At 39.6% G+C, this 27,915-nt stretch overlaps 1 protein-coding gene across 5 annotated transcripts in view; it reads right to left on the reverse strand.

Moving 5' to 3' along the window:
* The window catches only part of KCNAB1 (potassium voltage-gated channel, shaker-related subfamily, beta member 1), a 650,886-nt gene that overhangs the window by 28,722 nt on the left and 594,249 nt on the right, over nt 1–27,915 (reverse strand). For all 5 annotated transcript variants that reach the window (XM_006867946.1, XM_006867947.1, XM_006867948.1 and 2 more), the window contains 2 exons: nt 3,354–3,439; nt 2,254–2,374 (listed from right to left, as the gene is read on the reverse strand). In XM_006867946.1, the coding sequence (XP_006868008.1) occupies nt 2,254–2,374; nt 3,354–3,439 (207 nt within the window). The remainder of the gene's footprint in view (nt 1–2,253; nt 2,375–3,353; nt 3,440–27,915) is intronic.

The following is a 27,915-nucleotide window of genomic DNA, read 5'->3' on the forward strand; positions in this document are numbered from 1 at the left end:
AAAACAAAACAAAATCATTTGTCATTGAGTTGATTTTGACTCGGGGCAATCCCTTGTGTGTCCGAGTAGAACTTCACAGGGTTTTCAACAACTGAATTTTTGGACGTAGATCAAAAGACTTTCTGTCGACATGCTTCTGGGTGGACTCGAACCTTCAACCTTTCTGTTAGCAGCACATGGTTAACTGTTTGAGCCATCCAGGGACTCCAGGAGTTCACCAGTTATATTGAAAAGGGTGGCTAGATAAATGAGTTTATGCCACCACATAACTTTCCATAAACTTTTAGGGATTTACAAACTGTGTTTTATTCTTTGACAAATCAACTAATCATGTACTATCAGTTTTTAGGACTGGTTCATATAAGCAAGTTTGAAAATGTGACTTATCTATGATTTTTTGATGCCCGAGATTCCTGGTTTTTAAAATTGTTTGTTTACTCTTCACTTGCACAGAAATCCAGTGCTTTGCTTGTCTGGCTAACATAGTGCTTGGTACACATATAGACTACAGGGTCACTGGGTAGTAAACACACAATATAGGAGGACAAGAATAACAATGATTATTGCTGCTGTTGTTGAATTTTAACCTTTTTGTCCTCATTTATATCAGCTTCTTTTTATTTTAGGAAGAAAGTTATTTCTGGGAACTTTTGATAAATAAACCTGAAAATGGGCCTCATTCATCTTTTTCTGATGTCCCCAATTCTGATACACATTTATTTCCCTCTCTCAGAAATCATGCAGTGCTTGGCTTGTCCATTGTTCTTGAATTCTTTGTGTCAAACTCATTGCTAGGAGATGGAGATATGCATAAAATATGTGTTGTTGTTGGCAGCTGTCCCATTGGCCCCTGACTCTGGTTGAGCTCATGAACAGTGTGACCTACAGGAGTTTCACTGACTGAATATCAGAAGTATGGCACCTGGTCTTTCTTTCTTGGCTGTCTAAGTCTGGGAGTTCTTCTGAAACCCGTTCAGCATCATAGAACCACACAAGCCTCCAATGACAGGCATGTGGTGGCTGCACTAGAGGTTCACTGGCCAGGAATCGAGTCCTGATATCCCTCATGGAAAGTCAGAATTCTACCACTGAATCCCATAAGGCATATGTATGTTGCTGTTAAGTGTCCTGGAGTCTGTTAAGACTCATAGCGAACCTGTATAGGGTTTCTGAGGAGCGACTGGTAGGTTTGAACCATCAGCCTTGCAGTTAGCAGTCCAGTGCTTATCTACAGCACCATCCCAGGATTCCTGTATATGTATATATATACATATATATGTATGTATGCTGTTGCCGTTAAGTGTCATCAGGTCAGTTCCAACTCATATTGACCCTGTATAAAGTTTCCAAGGCTTGTAAATTTTTGTGGGCGTAGAAAGCTGCCTCATCTTTCTCCTGCAGAGCAGCTGGTGGGCTTGAACTACTGAGCTTGTGGCTAGCAGCCCAGAGCTTATCTTACAGAGCCACAGAGCTCCTATACATACGTATGGTGGTGGTGGTATGCCATGGAGTCGGTTCTAACTCACAGCCACCCTGCATAGGGTCTCCAAGGCTATAAATCTTTAAAGGAGCAGAAAGCCTCATCTTTCTTCTGCAGAATGGCTGGTAGTTTTGAACTGCTGACTTTGAGGTTAGTAATAACTATGCTACCAGAGCTCCTTATACATATCTATAAATATATACATATATGTTCTTGTTGTTAAGTGCCATTGAGTTGGTTTCCAACTCAGCAACTTTGTATAGGGTTTCCAAGGAATGGCTGGTGGGTTTGAACAGTTAACCTTGCAGTTATTCTTCAGTGCCACACCAGGACTCTATACATATATGAGACTCGTGCATATGTATGTATACACATATATACATTTAAGACACATGCCTGTACACACACCTACATATATACATATTTAGGGAAAGGAGTTATAGTCCATTCAGAGATGCATTACTTCCGCTAGAGCTAGCTCCTTATGAAGAATGAATTTACTCCCGTTTCTTCCTTTAATTCTATATGAATGTATTGAGTACCCACTGAGTACACCTTATTTGCCAGTCATAATTTATAACTCTGCTTGGCTCTCATCACCGACTCCTTGTAGACTTAATGCAGAACATTTGGTTCCTGTATAGTCTCTGAATGCACAGCTCTGACCTACATTGATTAGGGGCACTTAGGGCAGCATCTCAGCAACCTTTTTCTTTGAATCAATGATCCTCTTATTGTTAAGAATAATCAGTACATTTGTGTTTAAAGATTACCTATTTTATGGTAGAGTTCCGGTAGCTGAACCTCCACCTTCTCTCTCTGGAAAAGATGGTACTCAGCTTGTTCACAGACGGGTGGGATCATATTAAACTGTCTTGCTACTGAATAGGCTTCCTAGGGAAAAACAAGATTGCAACCAAATTTATACTGATGAGAAGCAAGATTTCACTGACTTTTATGTGGGTGAAATTTTTATTTTAATGAAACCAGTACAAACCAAGAAACAGAGTATACCAGATAATAAGCACAGTTAAGAGTACCAATTTCACTAAGAGCAATACCAAATGCATGAAATTTCTATTATTCTTTGGACGTTCAGGGGAAATTACTCAAAGTATGAATTTTGGGCTATGAGAAAGAAAATGTGGTTTGACTATTTTTAGTTCCATAAAGAAACAAAACTTACTATGAACAGAATTTACCAGTTATCGGGTCAACGCTGACTCATGGCACCCCATGTGTATCAGAGTAGAACTGAGCTCTATAGGGTTTCTTAGTGGCTGGTTTTCCAGAGGTAGATCTGCAGGACTTTCTCCCAGGGAGCATTTGGGTGGGCTTGCACCACCAACCTTTCATTTAGCACCATTCAGGGACTTCATATACAGTATGTTGCTGTTGTTATTGTTAAATGCCATCGCCACAATTCTGATTCGTAGCAACCATGTATAGAGTTTCTGAGGAGAAGCTGGTGGGTTTGAACTACTGACCTTGTGGTTCACAGTCCAGGGCTAATTCTACAGTGGCACACTAGAAGTCCATAAACAGTATAATTTGTATTTAATATAGGTTGGGTTTCTTTTTCTTTTCATAATTCTCATCAGCAGTGAAATTCACTTCACCCTCTTGCCACCAAATAACATGTTAAAACTTGATTCCTTTAGAGACCCAAGCCCTCTCAGCAGATGTATTCTGTTCGGATATGATCTAGCTTCAATATCCATCTTTATGGTGGTGAACCTGATCGTAGAATTCTAGTGCCACAGTCATTGTGAGATGTTTGTGGAAGAACTTGTAACTTATATACGGTATCTGATGAATAACAATGAGACACTCATTTCAAATAATAGCCATTTGAAAATAGAAACAAAAGTACCATGATCTCCATTGCACTCCACCGTGAGGTGCCCCAGTACATCGCCATCCCTTGGTTTATCACATGTGTCATGGCTCGAACGATTTCTATGGAAGGCCAGACAAACAGCAGTTCATGGCTAATCAACTTCTTAAAGTTACATGATCTACATTTTTTTTTTCCTCCCCCAAAGTTAGAAGCTTAATGCAATTATTTCTTTAATAGTCTCATTGTCGTTGAATCAATTCCAACTCATGTTGACGTTGTAGGACAGAGTAGAACTGCCTTGTAAGGTTTCCAAGGCTGTATACATCTTTATGGAAACAGACTGCCACAGTCTCTTGAGGGTCAGCTGGTGGTTTCAAACTACTGATCTTGCGTTAGCAGTTTAGTGCTTAACCACTGTGCCACCAGGACTCCTCTTGATTAACACAGTTATTTCAATATTGGTGACAACATCATTGTCTACCCTAATATATTGATGGTTTGGAGGCTGGTGGTAGTACTTTTAGTTAACTGACAATCCATTTTCAATTTGAGCAGCAGTGCTAAATGATATCAGAAACATAATGACCATTTGAAGTTCTTCTTTAACTTTTACTGCTTTATGCTTCCTGGTTTCACAAAATAATACGTGATTAATTTCTTTCACTACCTGGGTATCTTGCTCCTTAAAGTGAGAAGTAAGAAAGCATTTAAAAAATAATTTGTATTCTGTAGAATGTAAGGTCATGGAGGGTAGAGGGCCTGTGGTTGGAACTTGGACTTGCAGAGCTAAACTCACACAGGGTGGCTAGTTCATAGAAATACATCACTGTGTTTAGCAGAAAGATAAATATATTAAATGCTGAACAAGCTGCTGAACCACAGTGCCTCAAAACCCACAATGGCACACCCTGTCCTGGACTGATTTGAACCAAACTTTGTTCTAAGACACCCAAGTAATTGATTCTCTGGGACCCCACCCAGTTTGCTCATCTGTCAGCTTCCCTTCCCCAGAGATAGAGCTGAGCAGATGTGGTCCAGAATCAAAGAACGCGGCGAGCACCAGTTCAAATTAGTGAGAATTCACAGAAAGGGTTGCATTGCATTTCTTCTACAAAGCCAGTCAGCTAAACACCCAGAATGCCAGATCATTCGACATTTTCAAGGAGTGGCAAACCTCAGGTTTCTTCTCTATGTTTAGTTTAGTAAACTAAAAATCTTCAGAAAAATCTCAAAGCAGATTTTTGTCTCAAAGTAGAGTCAAGAGAGATGTATTCTTTTTTTTATAAAACAAATTTCTCATGAGTAAGCACTGTCTACATTGATAGGGGCAGGATTTGGAATGAAGCAGCCAGGGTTAGTGTTGGTGACCACAAGCTTTGAGATGCTGAGGCCCTGCGTCATGGACGAAAATCCAACAAGAAGGCCCCTCTCAGGATTGCGAGCCAGGGACCCTGAGGGCCAAAGGAAGTGACCTCCTGATGTCCCGGGTTCATTGGTTTTTGCGAACTCACTGGTGGGCTACCTCTGTATAATTTTCTTTGGTCTTATTATTCATTCTATGCTTCTAACTCCAGTAATTGTAGCTTCTGAGAAAATGGTTTCTTATGTGCCTCTCTTAATGTCTCCACTGTGTTGGCAGTGCATAAGGTCCTGGGAACAAATCTCTCTGAGGAACAAGCTCTGGCCACCTGGCAAGCATGTCAAAACTGTTCTTTATCAAGTTATTCAGTTATGTTTGATATTAACTTAATACATGAGCTCTTGATATCCATGTACAATATTAAAAACCAAAACCCCTTCTAAAGCCGAGGCAGTAAAAGTTCCAAAAGTAGGTTTGCTGGGATTATGCAGGGAGGCTCGAGAGAGAAACTGCCCAGGGTGTTCACTCAAGGTAGATTGGTAAATTCCGGGAGTATTGTTTAAAGAATAACAATGGCATCCCCTCAAACTGTCCCCAAGTGTAAACCGATTAGATTAACCTAGATGTTCTCCTTCCTCCTGAAAGCTTAAACCAGGTAGCTGAAACAGCTTGACTCCCTTCAGACCTTTTAAATCCTTTTCACCGTTACCCATTAGGGCTTAAGTGCTATAGGTATGTTAATTAGCCTTGAGAAACCTCACGTCGCTGCCTTAGGTGATTTAAGCCTAAAAAGTAATTTTTAACAGTTTGCTTGAATTTTTATAAAATTAAGAATGTTAGATTATTAAGACAATTTGCAATATGTATTTTAGAATTTGTTCCTGTAAATCATTGTGTACTGTTTTGAACGATTAATCACATTTCATTTCTGTACCCTGTCTTATCTGAATAATCACCTTCTTCCATTGTGCAAAATCCCTCCTGAAAAAATAAAAGACGACTGCAGAGTGAATGCTGCATGCATTTACTGCCTGCAATGCCATGCTGCCTGCAATGCAGGGTCTGCCTGCCAGTTTTGCATCCACTGGTCTCAGAGTGTCTCCTTTTTTCTCTCGTTGCGTCTTTGTGTATTTCTTTCTCTATTTCTTTCACCGCCAGATCTCCCTACTTCGTGAACCAAACTTCCCTGTCGAGGCAGGTCCCCGACAGGTTAGGGTGTTATCTCCTTGCTTTATCTAGTCTATATAAGCCATTTTAAAGAGTCCTGCTATAGCATTGTAGGATAAGCACTGGACTGCTAACTACAAGGTTGGCAGTTCAAACCAACCAATTGCTCCTTGGAAACCCTTTACAGGGTGGTTATGAGTCAGAACTGACTTGACAATACTTAACAATAACAACAAGAAACATTTTAAATTGTCCTTGGTTTTTGTGAGACAGAATTTGATGTATAAATAGCAAACGGTTTTTCTTTCTTGGAGAAAGGACACCAAAATATCAGATTATTACTAGCAACTGAACCAGGAAGTTCATTCTCACTGTATAAAACAAATAAAATGCAAAAAATTATATGAAATGAGCATCCATTTTATTTTATTATTTAAGGTAGAACCATTATTGAAATTTCTGCTCTAGAAGTGTTTTCTTTCAGAGCATCTCCATCCTTGTACAAGCACTCTTTGTTTCTCCATTCTGATTCTCTCAGAGCTAGGGCATTCATTTAAATAGTGTATTTATCTGTCTGCTGTACTGGGTGCTGGGGATATTGTGGTGAATCAAACATGTTGGTAAATATTGAAGAGGTGAACAAAATGAATTGAACTGGAGACTTCCTCTGCCTCCATTCTCTAATCAATGAGTACAGAACACTAGCCAGAGGCTTAGCCACATGGAAGTCACTGGAAATCTTCACAAGAGAAGTTCAGGTAGAGTAAAGGTTTAAACTTTTCCTGTACATCCATTCACTTATTCAATACATAGGCATTAAATGTCTATTCTTTGTCAGGTACTGTGCCAGATGAGTAAAACAGATGCAAAGCTCTGTGACTCAAGGAGTTTAGAGTGTAGTGTGGGAGATGTAGAAATTAGTAATTTTAAAAATGTTAAATCTATACAATTAGGGCTGAGTTAGGGGTAGAAGGAAAGACCTGTTACTTAGGTTAAGAAAGGTTTCACTGAGCAGTAATACTTTGACATAAATTATTTACAAAAAAAATCCAGCCTTGTGACGAAGAGGGGTGGGGGTGGGGTAGGTGGAACAGCATTCCGTGCAGATGGAACATCATGTTCAAAGACCTTGAGTCAGGACAGAACTTAGTGTGTTCCAGGAATTAGAAGGGAGCTGTGTAGCAGAAATCCAGTAGGGAGGAGGATAGGAGTACAAGATGAAGTTGGCAAGGGCAAACTATTATTTGCATGCTATTCAAAGTGTAATGGGAAGTCATTATAATTTCAGAACAATAGCTCTGGTTGTGTTGTGGAGAATCAGTGGGAAAGAGGATATGTGGAGGAAACAGGAGCTTTAGGAAGGTATTGCAATATTCCAGGCAGCAGAGAAAAGTCGCTTGGAATAGGGTGGTGGTAAACACAGAGAGAAACATATATATACATACAAAGATAATATACTGGAGGCAGGATCCACAGGCCAGGCAAATGGACTGTATGTGGTGAGGGAAAATCTCCCAGATAGCTAGCCATTTACAGACATGAGGGAAACTGAGGGAGGAATAGAACCTCGGAGGGAAGTCTAGGGTTCCACTTTGAACATCCAAAAATGGAGATGCCTGTGAGATGCTAAAGGTGAAGCTGTCAAGCAGACACAGTTAGAGAGTTAAGGAGTGATCTGAACTGGAAATAATCACCAGCCTATTGATTGTATTTAAATTTATGTAAATGAAGATGACTACTTAAAGGAAAAAAACAGCTGAGGTTAAAAAGCCAGCCCAAGGGTTGGAAAAAGGACCCAGACCAAAAGATATGTCTGCACTCTAGACTGCTGCTGGGTGATAGGCAGCCAGAGGGGCAGGCAGGAAGCGGAGGGGAGGGGTGTCTCATCTTGAGAAAAGAGCTGTGGCGTCCAGGGTGGGCGTTGGACTGCAAGATCAGTTTCAGCTGCAAGGTCTGCAGTTCAAGCTCACCAGCCTCTCCTCAGAAACCCTTTACAGGGTCGCTATGAGTTGGAACCAATTCAAAAGCACTTAACAATAACAACAATTTGGCACTGTAGGATAAGCAGTGGACTGCCAGCCAAAATATTGATGGCTCAAACCCACTACCCATTCCTTTGAAATCCTATACAGGGTTGCTATGAATCTGAACCAACTCAACAGGAAGGGAAGTTTCAGTGTTACTGTCCTGGGATAGAGTGGGAGGCAGATGGAAGACTGGATGGAGGTGGGGTAGGGGTAGGGGTAGGGGGATACCGGTTGTAGGAGAGGTATTCATTAAAGACAACCTTTATAGACAACTCTGAACAATTTTGGAAGTAAATGGGCAGAGAAATAGGACATTTTCCAAAGGAATATCCAGGAGCAAAAAGACTATGATTTTATGCAATGGCATTGGGAGTGATCCAGAAAAGGAGCAATGGTGGCTATGGCCGAAGGAATGGGGGAGGAAGGCAGATGAGAGATAAAGAACACCTGTGTGTGGAAAGTCACTTTACATTGTAACAGGAGACACAAAGGACAAACTCGGTGGGTCCCTGCAGGTTGGTAAAACTCATCAGGGGAAGAAGTGAGAACTCCTGTTTGATGAATTTAATTTTCAATAAGCTATCAATCAAGTGAAAGGAGATAGGCATGAGGAGTGAGGAAAAGGTGAGAGCTAATTGTTCTGAGAGGGAGAAACTGTGCAAGACACTCCAGAGCTCCAGTGTACCCACTAATTTGTTTGGCTGCTGACTCTTGAGAGAAGAGCTGGGTTGGGAATGGGGAAAGGAGTTAGGTCCCTGACGGAGGCTGCAGCACTGAGAGTAGGCAGAAATTGTGAGAGCACACCAAGCTCCTCCTGTTAACACACATGAGAATTTGCTGTCATTGAACTAATTCCTATAGATTTTCAATGTCAGAGAAAAAGCCTGTTAATTATTTAGCTGTCTAACAGGAAATAACCATACTAATGTTGTTGTTGTTGTTGTTAGGTGCCATTGAGTCCGTACTGACTCATAGGGACCCTATGTACAACAGAACCAAACATTGCCTGGTCCTGGGCCAACCTCACAATTGTTGCCACGCTTGAGCCCACTGATGCTGCCACTGATAGCTGAGGTGTTTTGACATGATTCTAAAGAGTCTCACTGTAGGATAAGCACTGGACTGCTAACCACGATGTTGGCGATTCAAATCCTCCAACCGCTCTTTGGAAACCTTAAACAGGGTGTGTTGAGTTGGAAAGGACTCAACTGGCATTACCAAGAACAAGAATATTTAAAGACACTAGAGGGCAGCATTGTTGAAAGAAAGAAAAAAAAAAATCAACTGATGTTTTAAAAAACAGTGATTTTAATGAATCATGGAACAACCGAGCTCTGGTAGCGTATTGGTTACGAATCGAATCGGACTGCTGACCTCAAGGTTGGCATTTTGAAACTGTCCGCTGTTCCGCGGGAGAAAGATGGGGCTTTTTACCCCCTACATATTTACAGCCTCGGAGACCCTGTGCAGGGTCGGAAACCCTGTGCAGGGTCACTATGGGTCGGAACCGACTCCACGGTACTTAACAACAACAACAACAACAGTGAGAGTACAGACTTCCAAGTATTAAAAGCTTGTAAGAAAGATCATTAGTGGGTTGCATTCACCTACCTCTGCGAAAGGACATGGAGACAAATGTGACAAAATCTGGCAAACAGAGATGGAATGCAACTCCCCCCACTGGTTCCTGGTTTCTTTAGGAAGCCTTACGCCAGAGTTTTTCAACCCTGACAGGGAGCTTCCAGAACTACCCATATAGGCGCACTACTCAATCAGTCCCTACTTTATCAGGATCTCTGAGAGTGAGGCCCAAGCATCAAAATAAAAAAAATAATAATAATCCCAGATGACTCTATAGTACAGCCGGATTTAGAACCGCTGCTCTTGTAACACCAAATGTTTTCAAAGCGGACTATCAGCATGTGCAAAACCCCGACCTTGTTAGAAATGCAAATTCGATGTCTTCACCAAAGATGTATTGAATTACAAGCTGTGAGGTCCTCCAGGTATTTCTGGTATACACTTCGAGTTTGACAACCAGGACTTTCTATCATTCCCAATTAAGCCGTTTTAGTGGGCATACCTTCCTAGCACGTTTCTTCTTCTGCTCCTTGATCTAATCCGGATGTTCCACGCAATAACATATTTGCCATCGAACATATGTAGATAGTTGTGCTCCAGTGTAAGCTCTCTCTTTCTTTCTCTGTCTCTCTCTCACACACACTGGTATGAATCAAAATTGCCTGGAAATCTGATTCAAAATACAAAGGTCCAAGTTCTAGCTTACTTCAATGATTCTAGACCTTTGTATTTTTTTTTTTTTTAAGCTCTCAAATCCCAAACTGGAGAAAATCTGTCTAAATCAGGGCTTCGAACTGGTTCAGTCAAGCCATACCAGAACGGACCTGAATTTTTTAAAATGTGGGTGAACTGGAATGTTAATTGGAATGAGAAAAATTATGGGTTAAGGCCCTGCTAGAAATTTAATATCCTTCTTAGGAAACAAAGGCACTGTACATGTTTCATGGCAATGGAATCTTTGACCCAATGCAACAAAAACCACTGAGCTCTGAGCCAATTCTTTGAATGACATTACCACAGTCCAACACACTGTCATGTGTCAGGCTTCTGAAAGGGCTCACTAACACTGTCTTGAGTCTCCCATGCCAGGACTTAGACCAGTAATTCTTCCCATTCTGGTTAGTGTTCTGGATCATCCAATTTTTAAAAATTTGTGTGTTTCAGTTTTGCTTCATCGGTTATGACAACCCATTAGAACCTATTCAGACCCCTGCTCTAAACTATTGTAAGATTTTGATAAACCTTCCTACTTCCTTTTATTTCCAGTTTGAAAAAATCATTATTTTTAACCCAGTGCTGCCCCCAATACCATCAGTCATAGGCAGTTCTCTCTCCTATTCCCTTACTCATTCTTGTATCTTTAGCACAAAGTCGCCCTTGGTAAAGGCTGCAATGGAGTGCAATAAATGGAGGTAAGTCTGCCCAACTCTGTGAATATCATGCTACATGCTACACTGACTTTTCTGAGTACCTGTTTCTCCATTTGTAAAGTGAGGAAGATACTGATTCCAGGGGATTCTTGCAAGATCACACGAGATAATGTGTGTGAATAAACTGTGAATCTGAGTGACTAGTGAGGAGGATGTGAGCTCTGGTTGTGACTTTTCAAATTCAAACACATTACAACACTTGCCATTGAGTTGGTTCTGACGTGACCCTGTGTATACCATAATGAAACTGCCTGGTCCTGCATCATTTTCACAGTTATTGGTATATTTGGGCCCATTATTGCAGCCACTCAATCCATCTTGTTGGGGTTCTTATCCTCTACTTTACCAAGTGTGATGTCCCTCTCCAGGAACTGGACCCTCCTGAAAGCTTGTCCAAAATATGTGAGACACCATCTTGCCATTCTTGCTTCTAAGGAGCATTCAGGCTGTACTTCTAAGATAGATTTGTTCATTTTTCTGGTGGTCCATAGAATATTCAATATTCTTTGTCAACACCATACTTCAACTGCATCAATTCTTCTTTGGTCTTTCTTATTCACTGTCCAGCTTTTACATGAATATGAGTCAATTGACAATAACATGGCTTGGGTCAGGTGCACCTTAATCCTCAAAGTGACATCTTTATTACACTTTAAAAAGGTCTTGTGTAGCAGATGTGCCCAACAATTTTTTGACTGTTGCTTTCATGGGTGTTGATTGTGGGTCCAAGTCAAGTGAAATTCTTGGCAACTTCAATATTTTCTTCAATATTGGTTCAGTTGTGAGGATTTTTGTTTTCTTTGTGTGATATAATCCATACTGAAGGCTGTAGTCTCTGATCTTCATCACTGGACACATCAAATCCTCTTTGTTTTCAGCAAGCAAGGTTATGTCATCTGCGTTTCACAGGTTGTTAATGAATCTTCCTCTAATCCTAAAGCCACTTTCTTCTTCGCATACTTCAGCTTCTGGGATTATTTGCTCAGCATACAGATTGAATAAGTATGGTGAAAGGACACAACCATGACTCACACTTTTTCTAAGTTAAACCATTCGGTGTCCTCTTGTTCTGCTTGAATGACTGCATCTTGGTTTATTAATGTAATGACCCTGTCCTCCCAAATGATATTCTCTTTTCAGCAATATAGGTCATCTATGTTTAAGAATATACATTTTGGATTAAAGAATTTAGTACAACTATTTTATTTTGGATGGAACATTTAAAAACAAAACCAAAAACTGGCCTTCATGCAAAGAAATGGTTTCTCACACATTATACCTCTTTCCATGTGAAATGATCCCTTTTTGAAAGTTATAAGCAGACAGGGAAGCTGCATGAACATGAACCATGAAATGAAAGACCATCAAACCTGTTGCCATAGAGGTTGCAGCTCAGTAGGATTGAGTGCCAGTGTGGCACAGTAAGATAAGCACAAGACTGTTAACTGCAAGGTCGGCAGTACAAACCCACCAACTGCTCCTATACAGGGTCAGTATGAGTCAGAACTTACTTGAAGTCACTTAAAAACAGCAAAAAGGATAGAGCAAAACTTCCCAAAAGGATTTTGTAGGCTGTAAAATGTACGGAAGCAGATCTTTCTTCCTGCAAAGCAGTTAGTGGGTTTGAACCTCCAACCTGTCAGTTATTAGCTGAATGCTCAACCATGATGTTACCAGGGTTCCTTATAAAGACTAGGACATGAAGAAAGCATTGTTCTTCTTTAGCAAAAAAAAATGTATTAATTACATTAATCTGGCTGCAAAACCAAAAACACCATAGAGACAGAATAGAAGTGCTCCATAGGGTTTCCAAGGCTGTAAATTTTACATGAGGAGCAGTTGGTGGGTTTGAACCACCGATCATGTGGTTGGTAGCCAAGTGATTTGATCACTGTGCAATCAGGGCTCCTAGAGCTGTTACTGTTAAGTACTGTGGAGTCAGTTCCGACTCATAGCGATCCTGTATAGAGTTTCTGAGGAGCTGCTGATAAGTTTGAACTGTCAACCTTATGATTCAAATGACTTTTTGGTCCAGAGCTTATCCTACAGTGCTTCACCAGGATTCCTAGAGGTGACTTTCGAGAAATAAAATGAAAACGTCAAAAAGAAATTTTAATGGTAATTCAGCGCAGTATCCTCTTACTCCAGATGAAGAAACAGGACAGAAGTTAATTGTTTCAAGGCATAATTAAAAACTTGAATATTATTAGAAATTATAAATATTTTAAATATGCTTACAAAATTTTGAAAGCAATAGACGAAATAATATTTATATTATATGGTGGAATTATATATAATTTCATTCTGTATTCTCCAAATGTCCTGTAATTGTGTATTGTCATACTTTTATTACGTAAAAAATAAAAAAAAGAAAGAAAATGTTTTAAAATGAAAAGGCACTACTTTGACTAAAACACTAACATTGTTGTTGTTGTTAAGTGCTGTTGAGTTGATTCCGACCCATAGCAACCCTGTATAGGGTTTCCAAGGAGCAGCTGGTGAGCTTGAACCACCAACCTTGCAGTCTAATGCATTAGCCCACAGCACCACACCAGGACTCCAATGTGCTACTGGCTAATTCACAAATACTAGATTTGACCAAATGAAATCACCATTTTCATAGATCCCAAATGGTGGAATGTTAACAATGCCATACAATTCATTGTAACTGATATCTGCTCCTTTCTTTTTTTAAGAGGTGATGATTGGAGTGGAGGCTGGGGCCCTGGTGTAGAGCAAGGATTGTAGTTTTACTAGAGGAGTTGTTGAAAACACTAGTAAAAAACAGGTTTATATTTGGGTACAAGTTTTATTTCAAATCAGCTATTTCCTAGTGTGGCACTGTGGGCTAATACCCTGGACTGAAAAGTAAGTTTGAAACACAAAGAAGCTGGTTCATGCTCACTAGCTGCGCCTTGGAAACCTTATACAGGGTCACTATGGGTTGGAACCGACTTGATGGCATTTAATAACAACAAAATAAATTTCCTATTTATTTAACTTCTGTTGTTTATTTACTAATTCTTGGGTGGCACAAAAGGCTTATGTTTGGCTACTAACCAAAAGTTCGGCAGCTTAAACCCACCCAGCTCCACCTTGAAAAGAAGCCCTAGTGATCTGCTTTTGTGAAAGATGACAGTCAAGAAAGAACCCTATGGAACTCAGTTCTACTCTGTGACTCATGGGGTTTCCATGATTTGGAATCAGTGGCAATGGGGTTTTGATTTTACAGGGTGGCATAAACGGTTTGCACTCGAGTCCTCATGTGATGAAGCTAACTACAAAGTCAACAGTTCAAACCCACCAGCTCACATCCCCTCGGAAGCCCTATACCAGGTCACTATGAGTTGGAACTGACTCGATGATACTTAACAACAAGTTGCTGGTTTAAACCCACTTAATGGTATGTTGGGTGGTTTTTGTTTTGTTTTATTGCTGTTGTTGATAAGTGCCATTGAGTTGGTTCCGACCCATAGCGATCCTGTGTAGGGTTTCCAAGGATCGACTAGTGAGCTTGAACCACCAACCTTGCAGCTCAAACCGACTTTGCAGTCCAGCACATTAACCCACAGTGCCACAACAGAAAGTGAGTTAATTTAATTATTTAATTTAAGAAATTATTATGGTGGCAGTTTTTAATGGTGGTTAAAGCACTGGACCACAAGGTCAGTTTGGACCACAAGGTCAGCAGTTCAAACTCAACAACTGCTACTTGGAAACATGGTCACTGTGAGTTGGAACTGACTCGATGGCATTTAACAACAGCAACATTACAGCTTAGAGGTTTCCCTTAGATCTTTTTTATCAGTACTTAGCTTGGTGCCTGGAGCTAGAAGACACAAAGGAGTGAAATCCAGGACTCTAATATGGAGTGACATCATGCTTAGGCCTGAACCACAGCCCTTAAAGTCTTGCTGACTGAGCAGAGCCTGACTCCATTCACTCACAGTGCGCACACCAGGATTCTGGAGACATTGGTTTTAGCTCCAATCTGGTCACTAACCTACAACACATCCCTCACCCTTTGGGGATCTCAGTTTCTTCCATTCAGATGAAGCAGCTAAGCAGATAGTATTAATTGGACACACAGACAATCTTTCTAATAACTATTGGGATGGCTAATGTTTCTATCTCCAGTTTATAAATTGAGAGCCTGGGGCTCAGAATGATAAAATTATTTGGGCAAGATATCAGCAGATAGTCTGGTCATGTCAAGCTTTGAAATTCTGTGATTTGCTATCTTGGAAGACTTCATGCATAATGGAAGAAGGTGAATTGGAGCAAAAAAATATCAGAGCATTTACTTAATTGACTTCAGTGTGTATTTGTGAGTGATATGTCTTGTGTATAATTATATCCATCCCTTGTCATTTAATATGCTGCTGCTGATCGTTTATGCTGTGTGTCAATGACTTGGGGCATATAAACTATCTCTTTGCTTCTGGGAAGAAAGTCCTAACAGCTGATGACTCTGATAAAAGATCCAGAAAAGTGTCTATATCTGCATCTGACCTATAAAAGCTTAAAGGAAGAGTGGTCTTTGTGCAAAATGATTCAGGATCAGAACAGACCAGATTCAGGAGACCAGCAAAGGTTATGCACATCAAGTAAAGTCAGTAACCAAAAAGATGAAAAAGGGTGAGAGAAAGAAGAAAGGAGAGAGGGGAAGAGAGAGAAGGAAACAAAGAGATCAGTTGAAACCAGCTGCCATTGATTGAATTGCAACTTATGGCAACCCCATGTGTGTCAGAATACAATTGGGCTTGCTCCATAGGATTTTTAAGGCTGCTTTTTCAGAAGTAGATTGCTAGGCCTTTCTTCCAAGGTGCCAAGGAGTGGACTTGAACCTCCTACCTTTTGGTTAGCAGCTCAGCACTTAACCATTTTCCCCATCCAAAGTCACTGGTTTTCTCTGATCCTAGACAATTTGAGCCTTTGATGCTGCTCAGGTGTGATTTTAGAATCTTATTCTGAAATGTGGGCTAGGCTATGGAAATCGGACACTTTTAAATCTGTCAGTTGAAGTCCAAAGGCCTTAAACCAAAACAATTCTTGTTTAAGTACTCCTAAATTCCAAAGTAAGGTATCAGACCATCTATATAAACTAAAAAACAAAAACAAAAACAAAAAACAACCAAAAAAACCCCACCCAAATCCCTCGTTGAATCAATTCCATCTCCTGGAGACTTCATGTGTTACCAGGTAGAACTGTGTTCCATAGGGTTTAGGTAATGTTTACAGAAACCTGTCTTCCATGGCACCTCTGGAGTTTAATAGTCAAGTGTACACCATTTGTGCCGCCCAGGGACCTTTTTGAACTAGTGCCATTCTTAGAAAAATTTCCACCTTGTAAGACTAAATGGGTGGAGGTAGAGGCTGAGAGACAGTTTATTTGGAATTGAGTGCTTTGGCATTTTCCTATCTCCCCTTCTGAGCCATCTTTCTTCTTACCCATCTTTCAACTCTTTTCAAACCAAATAAACTTTAGAACCTAAAAGATCACATTTTCAGAACTTGCAAGTAAGGTATTCCAGACTAATTTCATTTGCTACTTCTTATCAGCCCCTTTCTTCCTTTCACATTTTAAAGATTGTACCATACAATGTGCACAGGACTCCCCCTTTCCTTTGGGGGGATAAGGAAGGAATAACATTTTGGAGACTTCTGTAAGATCTCATTGCTTTGATCACTTCTTTGCTTTATATATAAATGCAAGGACCTTTGACCACTGTGCCATCCAGCTCCTTGGTTCCGCCTTTGTGCCGAGAATTGATAGATGCTCAAGGATCTTTAGTTCTGACAAAAGACTTGCAGACTGGAGTAAGAGCCTGAAGTTGCTGGTGCTTCTCCAGATGGACAAGGGCTGTCTTGGAAATTCTGCTCTTTCCCTGTTCAGGTCCCCACACAAAGGATTTTGTTGTTGTTGTTAGATGCCATTGAGTTGGTACCAACTCACAGCAGTTCTATGCACAACAGAACAAAACACTGCCCGATCCTGGGCCAACCTCACAATTGTTGCCACACTTGAGCCCATTGATGCTGCCACTTTGCCAATCCATCTTGTTGGGGGTCTTCCTCTTTTTCTCTGACCCTACACTTTACCAAATATGATATCCTTCTCCAGTGACTGGTCCTTCCTGACAATATGTCTAAACTATGAGAGGCCAAGTTTGGCCATCTTGGCCTTCAAGGAGCACTGTGGCTGCATTTTTTCCAATACAGATCCGTTGGTTCTTTTGGCAGCCCATGGCACTTTCAATATTCTCCTCCAACACCATAACTCAAAAGCATCCATTCTTCTGTGGTCTAGCTTATTCACTGTCCAGCTTTCACATGTATATGAGGTTATTGAAAATACCATGGCTTGGGTCAGGAGCACCTTAATCCTCTAGTTGACATGTTTGCTCTTCAACACTTTAAAAAGGTCTTGTGCAGCAGATTTGCCTAATGAAATATGTCATTTGATTTCTTGACTGCTGCTTCCATGAGTGTTGATAGTTGAGCCAAGAAGAATGAAGTCTTTGACAACTTCAATCTTTTCTCCATTGATTAGAATGTTGTTTATTAGTCCAGTGGTGAGGATTTTTGTTTTCTTTACATTGAGATGCAATCCATACCAAAGGCTGTGCTCTTTTATCTTCATCAGTAAATATTTTAAGTCCTCTTCACTTTCAGCAAGCAAGGTTATATCATCTGCCTATCGTAGGATGTTAATGAGTCTTCCTCCAATCCTGATACCACATTTTTCTTCATATAACCCAGCTTCTCGGATTATTTGCTCAGCATACATGTTGAATAAGTATGGTGAAAGAATACAACCTTGTTGCACACCTTTCTTAATTTTAAACCATTCAGTGTTCCCATGTTCTGTTGGAACAATTGCCTCTTGGGCCATGTAGAGATTCCTCAAGTGTACAATGCAGTCTTCCAGAATACTCATACTTGGCAATGTTGTCCATAGCTTGTCATGATCCACACAATCAAAAGCTTTGTGTAGTCAATAAAGCACAGGTAAACATCTTTCTGATACTCTCTGCTTTCAGCCAAGATTCATTGGACATCAACAATGGTATCCCTCGTTACACGGCCTCTTCTGAATCCGCCTTGAACCTCTGGAATTTCTCTGTCAATGTATGCTTGCAGCTGTTTCTGTATTACCTTTAGTAAAACTTTACTCACATGCGATATCAAAGAGATTGTCTGATGATTTCTGCATTCTGTTGGGTCACCAATGAGCTGGCCCTTCAGTCGTCATCACACAGACCCTCTCCCTCTCTGTGGTTAGAATCCCCAGCTGCTCCATCTCTCCATGTCATTGTGTCTACTTCCATCTCTGGCATCATTATTTTTCTGGGTAGGGTCCCGCACTCAGCTCTTCTCTCTTGATGGTCCAAGGGACCTCTGCTCCTGGACTGTAATGCCGACCACTGCCCTCCTTTTGCTACTAGATGTCTACCTTTACATTTCCAACCCTCACAGTCAGTCATGATAGCAATTATTCACTATTGTACCACAAGAGTCCTATCCCCATTTCCTTTCATCAGCCCCACCCAGACAGATTTGTTACTACTTAGTGGAGATTCTACCTTCCTCCACACACTCTGGATCTAGGTTCTCTCTTGAAAGTAAGCCAGTCACTTCTTGCCTTTGTAGCCCCCCATTTTGGGTAGCCAATGTCCAAGTTGCCCATTCCTATCTACCCTGTGTATGGAGGGGTGAGGACAATCCTCGCTGTAAAGATTTGTTCCCTCTTTTGAGCTACTGTACTGGATATGTTCTTTTTGACAATGAATGCAGCACCATTCCTCTTCAATTTGTCATTCCTGGCATAGTAAACCATGTGGTTGTCAGATTCAAAATGGCCAATACCTGTCCATTTCACCTCACTAATGCCTAAGATATCCATGTTTATGTGTTCCATTTCATTTTTGACATTTTCCAATTTTCCTAGATTCATACTTTGTACATTCCATGTTCTGATTATAACCGGATATTTACAACTGTTTCTCTTCATTTTGAGTTGTGCCCCATCAGCAAAGGAAGGTTCTGTGGGCTTTTCTACCATGGTCTTTATTTCTTTGGCATCATCACAGTCAACTCTACTTTGAGGAGGCAGCTCTTCCCCAGTTGCATTTTAAATGCCTTCCAACCTGAGAGGCTCATTTTCCAGCACTATATATCTGACCGTTGTTTTCTACTATTCATAAGATTTTCAGTGATTAAATATTCAGAATGTCTTTGTCTGGAAGTTCATCTGAAACCTGTCCACTATGGGTGACCCTTATGGTATTTAAAATACCCGTGGCATAGATTGTTAACCATAAAGTCAGAGGTTCAAACCCACCAGCTGCTCCTCAGAAGCACTAAAGAGAACCGATGAGATGACACTTAAGAAGGTGCTGCTGAGTTGGTTCTGATAGCAACCTTATGCACAATGGAAATACTGCCCAGACCTGCACTATCCTCAGAATCCCTGTTACAGTTGAGCCAGTTTATGCTGCCACTGTACCAATCTCATTGGGGGGGCGGGGGGGGGGGAGTCTTCCTCCTTTTCACTTTCCCTAGTATGATGTTCTTCTCCAAGGACTCGTCCCTCCTGACAACATGTCCAAAGTATTTCTTCCAACACAGACCTGTTTGTTCTTCTGGCAGTCCATGTTACCTTCAATATTCTTCTCCAACACCAACACTGAAATGCCTTAATTCTTCTATTGTCTTCCATATTCGTTGTCCAATTTTAACATGTACATGAGATGATAGAAAATATCATGGCTTGGGTGAGGCCCACCTTAGTCATCAAACTGATATCTTTGCTCTTGAACACTTTAAAGAGGTCTTGTGCAACAGACATACCTAATGCAGTATGTCATTTGATTTCTTGGCTGCTGCTTCCGTGAGTGTTGATAAAAGTGTCTGAGAAAAATGAAGTCTTTGACCTTTTCTCGATTTATCATGATGTTATTTATTGGTCCATTTGTGAGGATTTTCATTTTTTTCATTTTCTTTACACTGAGGTTCAATGCATACTGAAGACTGTAGTCTTTGCTTTTTATCAGAAAGTATTTTAAGTTCTGTTTGCTTTCAGTAAGTAAGGTTGTGTCATCTGCATGCCACAAGTTGTTAATGAGTCTCAAATCCTGATGCCATGTTCTTCTTCATGATCTAGCTTCTCAGGTTATTTGCTCAGCACACAAATTGAGTAAGTATGGTGAAAGAATACAGCCCTGGTGCACACCTTTCCTGATTTGAAACCATTCAGTATCCATCCCCTTGTTTTGTTTGAATGACTACCTCTTTGTCTATGTACAGATTCCTCATAAATTCAATCAGGTGTTCCAGAATACCCATTCGTCTCAATGTTATCCAAAGCTTGTCATGATCCATCTGATGTCAGCAATGATATTTGTAGTTCCACATCCTCTTCTGAATCTGGTCTGAGTCTGCCAGTTCCCTGTCAATGTACTGTTGCAGCCGGTTTTGAATTATCTTCAACAAAATTTCACTTGTTTGTGATATTAGTGATATCAGTTGATGGTGTCTATATTCTGTTGGGTAAACTCTCTTTGGAATGGGGACATATATGGATCTCTTTCAACCAATTGGGCAGATAGCTGTCTTCCAAACTTGTTGGCATAGATGAGTGACTGCTTCTAGTGTTGCATCAGTTTGTTAAAAATTTTCAATTTGTATTCCATCAATTATTGAAGTCTTGTTTTTCACCAATGTCTTCAGTGTAGCTTGGGCTTATTCCATCAGTATCATTGACTCTTGATCATATGCTATCTCTGGAAATGGCTGAACATTAACAATTTCTTTTTGGTTCAGTGACTCTCTGTATTCCCTCCATCTTCTTTTGATGGTTTCTGATTCATTCAATGTTTTCCCCATGGAATCCTTGAGACTTGTTTTCTTTTTTTTTTAATGAGGAACTTATGATAGGTTCCACAGTTGACCCCTGGCCTTGTTTTGACTGATGATGTTGAGCTTTTTTGCTGTTTCATCCCATAGATGTCGTCACTTTGATTCCTGTGTATCCCATCTGGTGAGGTCAATGTGTGTAATCATCTTTTATGTTGTTTTAAAAGGATATTTGCAATGAGTAAGTCATTGGTATTGCAAAATTTTATCATGCCATACAATATATGTTTATTTGTTTTGTTTGTAAGAGAGAGAAGGAGAAAGTCCTGGTGTGGTGTTGTAGGATAAGCACTGGACTGCTAACTGCAAGGGTGGAAGTTCAAACCCACCAGATGCTCTTTAGAAGCACTATACAGGGTCTCTTTGAGTCAGAGTGAACTTTATGGCACGTAACTACAACAAAATTCCATTGTCTTTTCCTTCAAGTTTTCTGTTAATTTTTTAAAAGCCCTTTCATGTATGTATGAAGGGGCTTCAAATATTTGTGGAAAAATTGAATTAAAAGGTGATAGAATTTTTCCATGAACATTTTGAAGCACCCATGTATATAAATTTTATTTATTTGGAGTTGTTGAGATTATATACATCAAAATAGACACGAATTCAACAGTTTGTACTTATACAATTTAGTGTCATTGATGACATTCTCTGAGTTGTGCAACTGTTCTCACCACCTTTCTTCTCTGATTCGTTCCTCTCCTATTAGCATAAACTCATTGGTCTCTGCAATTCCTATGTTTCAGTTTTATCTGATATAGCTAGTTTGTAAAAGAGTATAATGATCATGGCAGACCTTTTTTTTTTTCTAGCTAAGAAGCTGTACATTTTTAGTATTATATCTACCTTTACCAAGCTTGTACTCTTTAATTCTAGCAAGAGGAGGATTGTTTCATTTTACATTTAGATTAGAATGGCCAAGTAGTTTGCCCTAGGCAAAGACAAAGCCCTCTGTCTTTCCACACTTCTCTTTCCTTATGATTTCCCTGTAACTCTCTTATCACCACCTCCAGTCTTTCCAGCTTTGCACTTAGACCCACTTTTGCTTCCTGAGACTGTCCAAGAAATAATTATATAGAAGATGGATCATAAAATTGTTCCTTTTCCTTGAGGATATTATAAATATGGCCCCATCATTTTCCACTGATAATATGATTCATAACTATCAGTTTGTACCTCCTATGTTTGGTTAATACTGTTGTTTTTGAGTGTCATTGAGTCTGTGCAGACTCATAGCAACACTGTATAGGGTTTCCAAAGAGTGGCTGAAGATGATTTCTGTCATGATGAAGGGAGAAAGCATCCATAATGAGAACAGAGTATAGTCCTATATTGCATATATTATATTCTGTAGGATTTGTGAAACAGAAAATTAATTTCAATTCATTTAAAAACATGCAGAAGAAGTGCAATTAAACCCATGCCTCAAATCCCTGAAAGGTGAAGATGAAACAAATTTTAAAATCAAACAAATCTAAGTGAACTAAATTCCAGGTATGTGCAATTTCCCTAAACACCTAGTTTATATCTCTTTCACTTAAATTTACATCCTCAATGGATTGTAGGAAAGTGATCCTCTAAGTTAGCCACTGGGGTTTCTTTGGCAATGTTACTGCAGTCAGTCTTTAAAAAAGGAATATTTATCCTTTGAACATGGCTCTTCCCCTGACATATGGAATGCCTTCTCCCTGATATTACTGAAAATAGTAACATTTGAAAAGGGATTCAATTTCCTTCTAAAAATGTTTTAGTTTGCTCTTGTTGCTTACAGTCCTAGTGTGGTACAAATGGATTGCACTTGGAGCTGTAGGATAAGAATTGGACTGGTTGTCTCATGGTTGACAATTCAAACCCACCAGTAGCTCTTGGAAACACTATTCAGGGTTGCCATGAACAGGCAACACAACAACATTAGCAACAACTAACCAAAAAGTTGGTGATTAGAACTCACCCAGCAACACTGAAGGAGAATGGCTTGGCAATCTGCTTCCATAAGAGCACAGCCAAGAAAACCCTAGTGAGTAATTCTATTCTGTAACACATGTGGTTGCCTCCAGTCTGAATGAACTTGATTGCAATGTTTTTTTATTTGTTTTCTTGCCACTTAAAGTTTTGATCCATTTTTTGTGTCATGTAAGATAGGATCTGATTTCCTTTATTTCTCACATTATCATGGAAGACTGAAAACCACTTTTTTCCAGTCCCATTAATTAAATAGACCCTTGCTTTCCCACAGCATTTCTAGGTCATTTTGTCAGGTATCAAAGATTTCTAAATGATAATTTAGATGTCTGAATTATCTATTTTATTCCATTGGTCAGTTTCTCCCAATGCCAGTACCATTCTTAGTGACTGAGGATTCATAATGAACAGTGGTACCCAGTGGGACAAGTAGCCTTACCCTTGTTCAGAAGTATTTTGTCTACTCTTGGCTTTTTATTAATATATATAATTTGCTCATTAAATTACATGAAAAACATAGATGGATTATGGTTGGAATCACATAAAATCTATAGATCAAATTTAGCAGCATTGATACCTTTAAGATATTAAGTCTTTCTATCCATGAACTTCTCTTAAAATACTTACTGACGATTATCAAAGACCACAGCCTTCAGTATGGATTGCACCTCAACGTAAAGAAAAAAAAAACAAAAAACCCTCACAACTGCACCAATAAATCACATCATTATAAGTGGGGAAAATATTGGACTAATCAAAAACTTCATTTTGCTTGGATCCACAATCAACAGTCATGGAAACAATCAACTAATGTATTGCATTAGGAAAATCTGCTGCAAAAGACCTCTTTAAAGTGTTCAAGAGCAAAGACATCAGTTTGTGGACTAAGGTGCGCCTGATCCAAGCCATGGTATTTTCAATAGCCTCATATGCATGTGAAAGTTAGACAGTGAATAAGGAAAACCGAAGAAGAATTGATGCATTTGAATTATGGTAGTGGAGAATAATACTGAAATACTATGGACTGCCAGAATGTGTTAGAAGTATAGCCAGAATGCTCCTTATAAGTGATGATGGAGAGACTTCGTCTCTCATACTTCAGGCATGCTATCAGGAGGGATCAGTCCCTGGAGAAAGACATCATGCTTGGTAAAAATGGAGAGTCAAGAACAAAAAAAAGGAAAACCCCTAACAAGATGGATTGGCACAATGGCAGCAGCAATGGCCTCAAGCATAACAGCAATTGTGAGAATGGTGCAGGACTGGGCAGTGTTTTGTTCTGTTGTACATAGGGTCACTATGAGTTGGAATTGACTTAATGGTACTTAAAAACAACCACCTCCATGAACTTGAGATATATCTCCATTTATGTCAATCTCTGATAATGTCCTTCAGTAAAGTTTTATCAATTTCCCCATGTTGTCCTTGCACATCTTTTGATTTTTATTCCTAGCTACTTGATATTACAAATACTATAAATTTTCTTCTTTCCTTTAGTCTTGCTGGTCTCCCTCCCCTCCACTTTTTTCCTATATTTCTTTTTCTTTCACCAGTAGCTCTCAGTCCTTTCTCATGTACATCCATAAACTTCTTTGGCTTCTCCCTGTTCCTCACTCCATCTCTTTAATGAAGGTCTAGAAGCTTGTGGGGATAAGACAGCACTCTCCCAGAGTGGGGGAACACACTGGGAAGGCTCTTGTATTAATATAGTTTTTTTCCTTGCCACACTGGTATTCTGTATTAAAAAAGGCTTTATATGCTTTAGAGATCAAAGGAGCAGATGGTAATGACAATAGTCTTGAGCAGACATTGAAATGCCCACTGAGAACCTTTATCTGACTGGAGGGTTATTTTATCTTTGCTTTGGAACCAACTGCTAGTATATTGATCTTGTTGTGAAATGTCATTGAGTTGGTTGCAACTCATAACAACTTTATAGGGTTTCTGACAAATGGCTGGTGGGTCTTAACCACATTGTAATATGTGTTCAGTGAAGTACCACATATTCTACAACAGAATGTGGCTAACATAATTCTGGCCCAGAAAATCCTCAAAGCAAATTCTCATCACTGCCACAGATGATGAGGGGAAGACCTATGAACACCTGATTTAAAGATTTTTTATTGTGAATTGAGTGGAGGTTTGCAGAATAGATCATCAGTTTTATAGTCAACAAATCAGACACTGTTTCATCTCAATGATTGCAACCCCCTCCATGTAACAACAGTCATCCCATTTCTTTCCTTTTGTTCTTATTTCCATTCAACCCCCTTTCCCATCCTTCTCAACTTTGTCATTTGATAAATGTTGCTCTTTTGATCTTGAATGATTGGCCATTCCATGGTGAGCATACCTTACTAGTGTTGTTGCCACCTCTATATACCTATCTACCACTCAATTGAAAATGGAGACATGAGGATGAGTTCTGCTCCAGACCTGAAGGGTGACTGAGGGTCATAGTCTCTGATTCGTCCAGTCTCTTTTGAGTTTTGTTCCACATTTCTCCTACTCTATCTAGGACCTTCTAATGTGATCCCTTTCAGTACAGTTGGTAGTTGTAGTCAGACACCAACTAGTTCTTCTGGTCTCATTGTTGTGGAGACTAATATTCATGTGTTCTATGAGTCCACTGGACTATTTGATTCCATATGTCTTCAATTTTCATTACTCTTCTTTCCTCAACACCAGGAGTTGCACCTTAGACGGTATCTCATTTTCATTTCCAACTTTTTGAGGACGTGTCATACTGTTTTCTTAGTGGTTACACCATTTTGCAGTCCCACCAGAAGTGTAGGAAGGTCCCAGCACTCTCACCAGCATTTGTTTTCTGCTTTTCTGAACTTTGCTATTAATGCTGGGATGAGATGATATCTCATTACTGTTTTGATTTGCATATCTCTAATTGAGGCCTTAAGGTCAGCGGTTCGAAACTACCAGCTGCTCTGCGGGAGAAAGATGAGGCTTTCTACTCCCGTAAAGATTTACACCCTCGGAAACCCTGTACAGGGTCGCTATGGGTCGGAACCGACTCGATGGCACTTAACAACAACAACAACAATTGAGGCCTGGTGTGGTGCTGTAGGCTAAGTACTGAACTGCTAACCACAAAGACAGTGGTTCAAAATCACCAGCTGCTCCTCGGAAACCCTGTACAGGTCTCTGTTAGTCAAAACCAATTTGACAGCACTAAACAACAACATTGGCTAATGATCATTAGCATTTCTTCATATGTGTGTTAACTACCTGAATGTCTTCCTTACTGTAGTGTCTGTTCATTTCCTCTGCCCATTTAAAAATGTCATCATTTGTCCTTTTATTGCTGAGGTTTGAAGTTTTCTATAAATTTCAGAGATTAGTCCCTTGTTAAATATGTCATTGCAAAAACATTTTTTTCACCCCAGTCTGTGGTTTCTTTCTTTCTTTCTTTCTTTTTTTTTTTTTAACACTTTTGGTGAAATCTTTTGATGCACATGTGTCTAAGTTTTAGGAGGTCCCAGTCATCTATTTTGATTATGCCATTTGTGTTTTTATATTTATGCCATTTATAAGAACCCCTGTTTTTTCCTATTTTTTCCATTGATGATCTTTATAATTCTAGGTTTTATATTTAGGGCTTTAATCCATGTTGAGTTTATTTTCATACATGGTGTAAGATATGGGTCTTGTTTCATTCTTCTGCAAATGGATTTCCAGTTTTGCCAGCATCATTTGTTGAAGGAACTAGCTCTTCATCATTTAATGTGTTTTGGCCCTTTGTCAAAGATCAGCTGATTGTGTGTGGATGGATTTATTTCTGGATTCTTAATTCTGTTTCATTGATCTATGTGTCTTTCATTATACCAGTACCAGGCTCTTTTGACCACTCTGGCTGTGTAGTAGTACGTTTTGAGATTGGAAATTGAGAGGCATCTTACTTTGTTCTTCTTTTTTTAGTAATGTTTTGCTTGCCTGGGGTCTCTTTCCTTTCCATATAAATTTATGATTAGTTTTTCTATCTTTTTAAAGAATTTAGTTGAAATCTGGACTGAGATGATATTATATAGATACATAGATTGCTATCCAAAAGCATGTTATTTGTTGTTGTTAGGTGCCATCCAGTCAGTTCCAACTCTGCCACCCTGTGCACAGCAGAACGAAACACTGCTCCATCCTGCACCATTCTCACAACTATGTTACACTGGAGTCCCTTGCTGCTGCCACAGTACCAATCCATCTTGTTGGGCGTCTTCCTCTTTTTTGCTGACCCTCAACTTTACCAAGCATAATGTCCTTTTCAAGGGACTGATCCCTCCTGATAATATGTCCAAAGTATGAAAGATGAAATCTTCATCGTCTTTACTTATAAGGAGACTTCTGGCTGTACCTCTTCCAAAACAGATTTCTTTGTTCTTCTGAAAGTCCATGGTGCTTTTCATACACTTCTCAAAAACCATCACTCAAATGCATTAATTCTTCTAAGGTCTTCATTATTCACTGTCCAACTTTCACCTGCATATGAGACTATTAAGAATACCATGGCTTGAGTTCAGCCCACCTTAGGTCTCAAACTGACATCTTTGCTCTTTAACACTTTGAAGAGGTCTTTCACAGCAGATTTTCCTAATGCAATACATTGTCTGATTTCTTGATGGCTGCTTCCATGAGTGTTGATTATAGATCCAAGCAAAATGAAGCATTTGATAACTTCAATGTTTTTCCATTTATCATGATATTATTTTTGGTCCAACGGTGAGTATTTCTGTTTTCTTTACATTGAAGGCTATTCACCAGTAAGTATTTTAAGATCTCTTTTGATTCAACAAGCACGGTTGCATCATCTGCACATTGCAGTTCATTAATGAGTTTTCCTGAAATCCCGATGCCATATTCTTCTTTATATAATCCAGTTTCTCAGATTATTTGCTCAACATCAGATTGGATAAGCTTGGTAAAAAAAAATACAGCCCTGGCACACATAATTTCTAATGTTTAAACCATTCAATATCCCCTTGTTCTGTTATAAAAACGGCCTCTTCATCTATCATGAGCTCCTACAAAAATGGAAGAATATGGATATGGCATATTATTTCATTTTTGTAGGTCTCATTTGGTTTCTTGTATTAGTATTTTGTAGTTTTCTTTATATAGGTCTTTTGTTTTTCTGGTTAGATTTT

This window comes from Chrysochloris asiatica, unplaced genomic scaffold, assembly GCF_000296735.1.
Source record: "Chrysochloris asiatica unplaced genomic scaffold, ChrAsi1.0 scaffold00113, whole genome shotgun sequence".
NCBI lineage: Eukaryota > Metazoa > Chordata > Mammalia > Afrosoricida > Chrysochloridae > Chrysochloris > Chrysochloris asiatica.